The 9,797-nt window shown below is 45.2% G+C and overlaps 1 protein-coding gene across 1 annotated transcript in view; it reads left to right on the forward strand.

Moving 5' to 3' along the window:
- LOC144108030 (inositol monophosphatase 3) overlaps positions 1-9,797 on the forward strand; it is a 15,798-nt gene continuing 6,001 nt past the window's right edge. The window contains exons 1-4 of the mRNA XM_077641307.1: positions 1-646; positions 3,068-3,227; positions 4,328-4,423; positions 7,534-7,698. Of these exons, the coding sequence (XP_077497433.1) occupies positions 326-646; positions 3,068-3,227; positions 4,328-4,423; positions 7,534-7,698 (742 nt within the window). The 5' untranslated portion in view covers positions 1-325. The remainder of the gene's footprint in view (positions 647-3,067; positions 3,228-4,327; positions 4,424-7,533; positions 7,699-9,797) is intronic.

Below are 9,797 nucleotides of genomic sequence, written 5' to 3' on the forward strand. Positions count from 1 at the left end.
ACAAACAGCGCATACATGAGCAAGGCCAGCAAGACATGCTACAGCAGTTTCGAAACGGAACGTTGTACAAAAGAACATAAAGCGAACAAGGTCATGGCTGTCAGCTGGCTTGGCAAAGCTGGCGGAGCCAGCAAAGGCGCTTAGCGCAGGTGCGTCCCTGGCTGGTGTTTATGGTATGCACGTGGTTTCGGCGTCGTACGGCTGCTATGACCCAGTGCGCTGCGTTGGGTGCGGAGCGACGCGTCGTCACACGCAGCTGCACCTGCCACGCCGTCGCCTGAATCGCGGCAGTACCACGTAGAGAGCCAGCGAGAACGCGTTCGTCATGGCCTGGTTAGCAGTGCGCGGTGGCGGTCGGATGGTGCTCGTGGTGGCCGCTGCGGTTTCGCTGCTCGTGCTGCTGTATGTGGCGCGGCTGCGCACCTCACGGCCCGCTGCCGTGAGCCTGAGGGAACTGTTGGACGCAGGCGTGGCCGCCGCCGAAGCGGGAGGAGACCAGGTGCGGCGCGTACGCCTCAGCAACCGGCTCGCGCAGCAGAGCAAGGGCAAGACGCGCGAAGGCGCCGACGACCCGCTCACCGCGGGCGACCTCAGCTCGCACCGCGTCATGTACGGAGGCCTGACCGCGGCCTTCCCGGCGATCGCGGTGAGCAGTACTGTGCACCGTGCCGCCTCGGCCGCCTTTGACGTCTTTCGGACGCATGCAGCTCTGTTAAGCTTCATTTCAGCTAGCTAAGGAAAATTATTTTTCTCGAGGGGTTCATATCTTCCCACAGAGTCAAAGCAGCGATGTGTATCTCGAGTTTGGCTCATTAAACAGCGTAGCCGAGTTAACGCACTAAGGATCAGAGGCGCGGACTTGTTCGTTACATCGAAAATTTCGTTAAACCAAGACAGCATTTGGGTGTGTGGCTGTGGTTGTTGGGAAAGTGTAATTTGCTCGTGAGGTCGGTTACGTCGACTTTTTGCGAGACCTGTTCTTAACTGTGTGGTTATACTGAGCCGAAGTACCAGAGTTCGAACCTGGCTGCGGCGGCCGCGTTTCGGTGCATGGAGGCGGAACTCAAAAGGCGCCCGTGTGTGGTGCAATGCCAGACAATGTTAAAGATCCCCAGGTGATCCAAAATAATTCTGGAGCCCTCCACAACGGTGCCCCATTTTCCTTTTTTCTTTTGCTCTCGCCTTTATCCCTTCCCTTCTGGCGCAGTTGAGGTCTCCACCAAGATGTGAGACAGTTTTTACTGCCTCATTTTCTTTCCTCATAAACCTATTTGCTGTGCAGTTCTGACCTCCCAGAAATAATCGGCCAGATTGCTGTCCGTGGTTTGTTTTTATGTCACATTCAGAAAATCGCTAGTATCTTTTTATTTCATTATAGTTTCATACTTAATTACTAAGGCATGAGCATCATGCTAGCTGTTTCGGTCTGCTTAGTGTGCAGATCACTGTGATAATTTTAGGTGTGCAGAGTGGGCTTTTTTTCCCTCTTTCTGTGCTGTGGAGTGACCAACTTCTCAATTTTAGTAGTTAAGGAGCTTCTGCATTAAATTTTCCACACTTGATTGGCCATGCTTTCTGGCCAAATTGAATTGCATGACCTGACTGTTATACATCCTGACTGTTGAGCAATCTGGTGCCACATGAGGCGAGGTTATTCTCTGCAGCCTATAATGCAACTGTACTTTGAATATACTTGTTTGATTTCAACAAATGGCATTCGAATTGCATGAGTCCTCAATATGGTACATGTATTTGTGGCAGCAAAAGTTTTCTTGATTAAATTTCTTGTTTTCATTTTTGTGTTGATTGTTAACATCTGTTTGCTTCTGTTCTTGCAGTTAACCCATTGTAAAGTGGTATAAGTTTCGCATAAAAATTTTGTAGGAATTCTGGCCCCATGAATTTGAAGAGCAAAATAATTTAGCACAATTCCCAGCCTTTGCACATGAATTAGTGACTCTAAGCAACATGGGTCAAATGTGTCGGTGACAGCCACTATGAAAATGTGGGGCAAAAATAATTTTTGTAAATGATGTACTGCCTCGATCAGTTCTTAATCTTTTAACTTCTAACTCTGTGCTTTGAAAGTGTTAGTTTTCTTTGTGAAAAGTTGCAAAGGTCTTGAACGGGACGCGATATGTTTCGTGCACGCTCGTAGTTGATGCATCCCTTGCTTCACTAAGGGTTAAAAGGATTAGGACTAGATTGCACTCACAGCCATGACTTCTTGGACTCTCCGGGATGTGATTACCCGTTCTAGCTAACCATGTATTACATTGCCTTACTTGGGCTTAGAGCAGTTAGAATTTATGCAACACTCTCAACATTTAGTAAGTTTTACTTGTGTTATTCATTCTAAATAAGTCATGACCTCTTCATTTTGACAGGCACTACAGCTAGAATAGGGTTTTCACAATTTCAACAAGTTAATTGTTCATGTCTTGGTGTAATTATGAGCTAGTTTTTTTGTGGAGTGAATTATGTTGTGGAGCATATTGCATCTCAGAAACACACAACCCATAAGAGATGTTACTGTTGATAGCGTTGCACTAATATATAATTTAAGCTGCATAATTTAGTCTGCTCGTCAATATGAGCGCATTGCATTTAAGAGCTTAGTCTTCAGCCATGGTGAGCTCATAGCCAGTATGTGTTGTCAGCAGTGTCGGGGAAGAACTCTAATCCACAAGTGTTATTCTGTAGGTTTCTAGGAATTGATCCAGTGAAATCAAAGGAAATTCATAGCAGAACTCAGTATACCTGTTCCAGCATTTGTTGGTGTAGTGCTGAGCGGTTTTTAGCAGCAACATTGAACGTGGCTGCTATGTGCAAAGTTTAATGTCAAAGTACTGTACCATTGTGCCACTGAGGGAGCTCTGTGGGAGTTTGATAGTAGTCACATAAAACTGTGACACTACTGTGTTTTTGCGTAGTGTCAGATGGTGCTAAGCTGCTTTGTGCAAATTCTTGCATCCTTACATCTGCTCTAGGAAAAGAGAGCAATGGGCTGCTTTTGACTTACTCTTTCCATTTGTAAACTTTGATGTGTTCCACTGCTGTATTCCAGATAGTCTCAGAGGAGCACACTGAAGGAGATCATGACACAGCTGTTAGTGTGCTGTCAAGAGCGCGCTCACTGAGAGGCTTGATTGGTGATGACGTTCTTGTGCCAGCCGAGGCCGTCACAGTGTGGATCGACCCGCTGGATGCCACACAGGAGTACACAGGTTTGTAACGATGGATGCTTGTCGCAGCGTCGGTGAAAAAAAAAAAAAAAAACTGCAAGAAACAGCTTGTTTCCGAGGAACATCGCTGCCACCATTGTTATTGAAGTATGCTGCCATTTTTAAATCATTGTTTCTAAGCTAGATGCACGCCAAAGGCCAAAACATTAATTTTTGTGCACCTTTCTGCGAACCAAAACGATCGGACGAGCCTACATTGTTTTTGGCAGGGAAAGCAAAACAGCATTTGGTTCGTCAAGTGTGACTAGTCATTGGTGATACTGATACAACGTCCCTTAATTGATAAGTACAGCTTGGGCCCGGGAACCAAAGGGTCAAGATCAGTTCTTGGCATTTTTATTCAATCAGTTTGCTAGCCGTGTTGCACTAGCAGAAGCAAAATGGCGGCAACCTTCGTTTGGAAGTTGGGGGCCAGTAATTTTTTGACTACGGAAGGAATCTCTTTCTTCTTTCACTCCCTCCCTTCCCTTGGCGGGGTTTCAGATATGTGAGACAGTTACTGGGTCATTTCCTTTCCTCCAAAAACCAATTTTAAATTTTTTCTCCAGTAATTTTGCATGCGGAAAAAGAAAACCTTGTATTTTAGCACACAGGCAGCAGCTTCACTAGATAGAGCTTTGATGACAATGATACAGTCTGACAAAGTCTTAAGCCAATATGGAGAGTGCAACACACGCCCCACATCACATTATCAGTTGACTGTAGAGAAACATGCATGCAAATTATTATGCAGTCACTGTAGACACTGCATTTGTGAGAGCGAACATTACTTCCTTTTTTTTTGAAGCAGCAGCATTTGCATCTGTGTAGCACAGTTTTGTGCTGGAATTCTAGTGTTTCTTCTCAATGACATTACAAAACAAGTTTGTGTGCTTGCTCTGGAAAAGTGTAGCTTTTTTCCCTCCTTTCAAGTGCTTTTTTCACTAGTGTTAACATTTAAACAGCTTTGTTAACAACGACGTTGATTTTCTGCATAAAAAGGAAATACAAGCTAATGCATTTTTTGATTCAGTGCTGTCTTGTCCCCAGATGCCACTGCTTAGTTACTGGGTTGACACATTCAGTCTTTTGTTTTCTTGCAGAAAACCTGCTGGATTATGTCACCACCATGGTTTGTGTGGCCGTACATGGCTCCCCGGTGATTGGTGTCATACATCAGCCTTTCCTCAATAAGACAAGTAAGCTTGCAGTTTGTATATATGTTGTACCAGTAGTTGTCAGTTCTAAACATTCTCAGGCTCTTGATATATGGCTGTTCCTTGCTGGTTGTTCTAGTACTTGCCAAATGATTTGAGGCAGTGTCTCATACTTTGCCCCACGACGTCTTTTGACGGCCTCAGATGGTGTAAAATCTGCATACTCTGAAATCGTATTCAGATGTTTTAAAATCTGCAAGCAGTTCTGAATACTACTTGTAGTTTTCCCTTTTTACTTTTATTAGAAATTGTGCTAAATAGTATTGTGTTGTCTGAAAGGCATTGAAAGCGCTTTCAGTTGCTCCATAAAAACGCAGCCGCCCTGGGTTCGAACCCGACCGCGGTGGCTGTGTTTTTATGGAGGCAAAACGCTAAGGCGCCCGTGTGCTGTGCGATGTCAGTGCACGTTAAAGATCCCCAGGTGGTCGAAATTATTCCGGAGCCCTCCACGACGGCACCTCTTTCTTCTTTCACTCCCTCCTTTATCCCTTCCATTACGGCATGGTTCAGGTGTCCAACGATATGAGACAGATACTGCACCATTTCCTTTCCCCCCCAAAACCAATTATGTTATTATTGTCATTAAGGTCATACACTGCGTCAGTGCCCTGAATGTTTTGCAGCTCCGAGAGGATAGTATAAATTCTTCACTTGGCCAAAGTGCTGGCTTATTCCTGTTCAAATTCCACATGTGGCATTTAACTGTGCTTTCTTTTTTTTTAATGCTGATTTTGGGCAAACCATTTTTATGATCTCTGCAAAATGAATGTGAGCATGCATTACATGCAGTGAAACCAAACTAAACGATTTCATGTACAACAGGACGATTAATAATGACGACATCTGCCGCTAGGAGTGCTTAACAGGAAGGCTCTCTGGCTTTTGCTTCCCTAGCGACGTTTACTGCCACTGCTGTGAAATTCTGCCTTTTTGACCTGGCATACTTACAGGTGATGCATGTCCCAGTTTTGTTTGGTGCGGTACCGGTAAGCACTAGACCAAAATGTCATATTAAGCAAAACTTGCAGTCAGATGCCTTCTTTGTGTGGAATTCTAATATAGTGAGTTAGCGATTTAGTTGGAAGGGCACTTATACTTGTTCCCCAAGTGACTCAACATTAGGCACAATAAAGTTGCTGCAGTGTATCAGGCACGGATGGTTGATAGCAGTAAGGCATAATTCTAAGTTAGATTCATGCCAGCAAAACATTAACAGGGAAAAGGAAGGGGTATAACTTAAGCAACTGCGCACAATGTCAACTGCATATTCTTAATGCGTGCTTGTCTTCTTCCATGTTAAGTATGTATAACAGCAAATATTTTTTATGGCTGTGGAAAGGATGCCATGAATGCAGTTCGTAGTGTGCACAGCTGTCTATGTGGCATGCATTTCTTCTATCCATTCTTGCCATGCTGTGCAAGTGGACTGAGTTGAAATCTAAACTTCCTGCCCCCTTTTTTTTTTTGTCACAAAGAAAATAGTTTGAATATGGATTAAATAAATGAATAAATAGAACAGTCATCATTTTTACAGTGCATCTCTCCCCACTTCTTTTATGTGATATTCAAAAGCTTCACATGCTTGTATTGACAGCTCACAATTTGATGACCATAAAAATGCATAGTCCTTATCTTGCTAGTGGGAAAATGCAAGCAATGTATAAATTCCATCACGAGCTGATTTCTGCCCCATGGGATGCCACATTCTCTCTAGTGTTCTTTGAAAGTTGTCCACACATTGCCAAGTGGTCTTTGCGACTCGCTTATTTCTCACGGCAGTGGTGCTGTTGGCTTCCTAATTATTTCATTCGTTAACTGCTTTGTCCATTCTGATTCCAATGCTTAGTTTAGGCGTTCTTACATGCTACGGTTACACATTTGTTATGAGGCGTGTTACAGTGTCTCGAGACCTCCAGAAATGATTGCTTTTGAATTTCACTTACCTCAAAATGAACTTGCCGTGGTTAGCTGCTCTCTCTACTCTTTCTGGCTCTTGGCAGGGAAAACTGGGACGCTAGATCATTTTATGGCTTGTTCAAAATAGCTAATGCATTCTATGAAAATGGACAGCTAATGGTAAAATAAGAACAGTTCTATTCATAGTTAGCGTGCAGTACACCAAACGCTAAACAGTAACCGTAAGTTTAAAGTCAAGAACTCAGAAGTCACCTGAATCAGAGGGTGCAGTGGAACAGTTTAGTAGTGCAAGTGTCTTTAATTGCAAAAATCTGCAAGTGCCATGATTTTCAATGCCTGGCGTTTCATTTTGTATGTGTTGCCATGTTTACATCATACTTTTCACCAAGGTGTCGAGAGGCACTAGGTCTTGCACATTTTTACATGTGCACTGTTTGTGTAGTTTCCACAGCATTGCACGCTAAACGTGAAACGGTCTGTAGTTTTGAATGGCTGCACTTATATAACGTGACAGCCAGAAAAGCAGTAGGAGAAAGTGCATTTCGAAACTGCATTTTCCATGGCATGTGAGGAATTGGACGAATCTACCACTCCTGGTAGCATCACGTTCCAGGTGTGCATGATGAACTCTCAGGAAAAAGGTGCATTCAAATTTGTCAGTGTAATGCTGGCACGTCTGGAATTTTTGACTGCTCTTTATTTTTAATTATTTTTTTAAGGACTTGTAGTGTGGCATTTTCACTTTCTCTGTCAGTGCTTTGACGGTGCCCCTGCTATGCGATGCTCTTTTGGGCCGTTAGGGAGAAAAAAAACCCGCCGCGGTGGCTCAGTGGTTAGGGCGCTCGGCTACTGATCCGGAGTTCCCGGGTTCGAACCCGACCACGCCCGTTCCCTCCATTCCGGAGCCCTCCACTACGGCACCTCTTTCTTCCTTTCTTCTTTCACTCCCTCCTTTATTCCTTCCCTTATGGCGCAGGTCAGGTGTCCAAAGATACATGAGACAGATACTGCGCCATTTCTTTTCCCCAAAAACCAATTATTATTATTATAGGGTGACAAAAAACTAAATGATGAATCAGTGAGTGAGTGAGCGAATGCCGGCCTGGCCTGTCTTTTGTGCAGGACGCATGAACCTTTAAAACGTGTGAAACAACCTCCTCTCCTCTTGCGTGCAGCGTGGGGCTGGGTTGGCCATGGCAGCAGTGTTCAGCCTCCTCCCCACAGCGATGTGGCCGATACCCATGTGGTCGTGGTGTCACGGTCTCACGCTGGAGAAGTGGAATCCCTCGCCAAGAAGGCCTTTGGTCCCGACGTCAAGGTGGTGCCGGCAGGAGGCGCAGGCAAGTTCTTGCTGCCGCTCGCAGATGCTGGTATTAGTCGTGGAACAGTGAGAGTCAGGCTTGCTGCTTGCTGGGCTAAACTGTGCTCGCAGAGCAAAGAAAAGACTCGCTGCTGGGGAAGCAACTACAGTAAGAGCTTGTTAATTCGAACCTCAAGGGACCAGAAAATATTTTCGTATTATCTAAAAGTTCGAATTATCGAATGACCTTGAAAAAACTGTCGAGAACTGCTTGAATTGCGGTAAATTTACGCGGTGAAAGACTGGGCAATGGGTACCTGATTTTTAGATCAGAACAATGCAGTAATGACTGTTTTTTTTTTTTCTATCAATGCCTTATTGCATGCACTGTCGGGAGCATCAAGGCAGAACTGCTCTCCAGTATCGTAAGGGCCTACCACATCCTTCATGGTGCACCGCTACAGTGACTCGCCCGTCATAAGCGGCACTGTCACCTGTGCGGAGGCTTCACTGCACACACAGCGAATGGCACGTGACGAGCGCCAGTATTGGGGCACTGGTGGAAGAACGGAACCAAGTGGATGCAAGTGAAGGAAATGAAGCTGACAGGCGCCGCAGTGGCTGAGTGGTTATGGCGCTCGGCTGCCAGCCCGAAAGACGCGGGTTCAATCCTGGCCGCCTCGGTCGAATTTCGATGGAGGCGAAATTCTAGAGGCCCATGTGCTGTGCGATGTCAGCGCACGTTAAGAACCCCAGGTGGTCGAAATTTCCGGAGCCCTTCACTACGGCTTCTCTCATAGCCTGAGTTGCCTTGGGACGTTAAACCCCTATAAACCAAACCAAACCAAACCGAAATGAAGCTGAAGCTGCGTTAAAAAGAAAGGGGCGGAAAGAAAACACTAGTGACTCCCGATCGGCATCCTGAAAGGTGCTGAGCTGGGTTAGACTGATGCTGGCTGTCGAGCCACTGTTGCTGTGGGCTGGCACGTAGCTCAAAAAAGCGAAATCGAAATTAAGCGGTCGGAGTGTTGTCAGATACGGGGCCGCCTGTTCATCATCACGCCTGCTGTTGTGCGCACGTCAGAGGTGCGCGAGTAACTATGCAGCATCATATTCAGGTTTTGAGTTAGGCTATTTCGATGATCTCGTACCATGCTGGTCATGCCTGGACGTAGTCTCCCTTTGGGAGCCTGCTCAAATTAACCGATGCAAGACGTAGTGAGCAAATTAACGATCATCTGATGCCATAGCCTTACTTGTACATGAGTATAAGCCTGCACCGAGCCAGCAGTTCTGAATTAACGGGGGTCGAATTAACGAGCTTTTACTGTAGTGTGGTCAGTGGCTGTCGAGAACAACTGCTGGAGCTCATTGCTGACACCTGTTTATGTGTGTAATTGTACCATCAGCATAGAATGAAATGCAAACAGAATAATTCTAATGACAACACAAGGGCACAAAGACATTCCCTGGCGTGATTTAGCCTTTCACATTTCCATGCAGCTGTTCTTGTGCAGTCAAAGTGAAAATGAACTGCACTAGTATTCAGTCTTCTTCAAATAAATTGCTTTTGTGTTGTTGTTCCCATTTCAGTTATCTTGTTTATGTTTCATTTGACAATTGCGGTAGATTCTCCCAATGGCTACATCACAGTATGAAAAAGTGCATCAGGTTGTCATAGTACTCTTATATGAGAAACTGATGTCGTGCATTTTGCTTGTGTTGAAACAAAAGGCGCCTCTATGTGTTCGTGTGGATCAAAAATCAGACCAATGTAACGCACGCAGCCGTATAGTGCAAATGTGTCGCCCCGGCCGCGGCGGTCGAATTTCGATGGAGGCGAAATTCTAGAGGCCCGTGTGCTGTGCGATGTCAGCACACGTTAAAGAACCCCAGGTGGTCGAAATTTCCGGAGCCCTTCACTACGGCGTCTCTCATAGCCCGAGTCGCTTTGGGACGTTAAACCCTCATAAACCATAAACCAAATGTGTTGTGTTAGGAATAGCCACCCAGCAACATCATACCTAGTTGAGTCCATATAGCCATCTCTTGATAGTTTAAACTTGAAGGGGACTGAAAATTTATTCCTATTATGTGGAATTTGTTACGAGGGGAGCTTTCGATATGATGATTTTGACG

Source organism: Amblyomma americanum, chromosome 10, assembly GCF_052857255.1.
Source record: "Amblyomma americanum isolate KBUSLIRL-KWMA chromosome 10, ASM5285725v1, whole genome shotgun sequence".
NCBI lineage: Eukaryota > Metazoa > Arthropoda > Arachnida > Ixodida > Ixodidae > Amblyomma > Amblyomma americanum.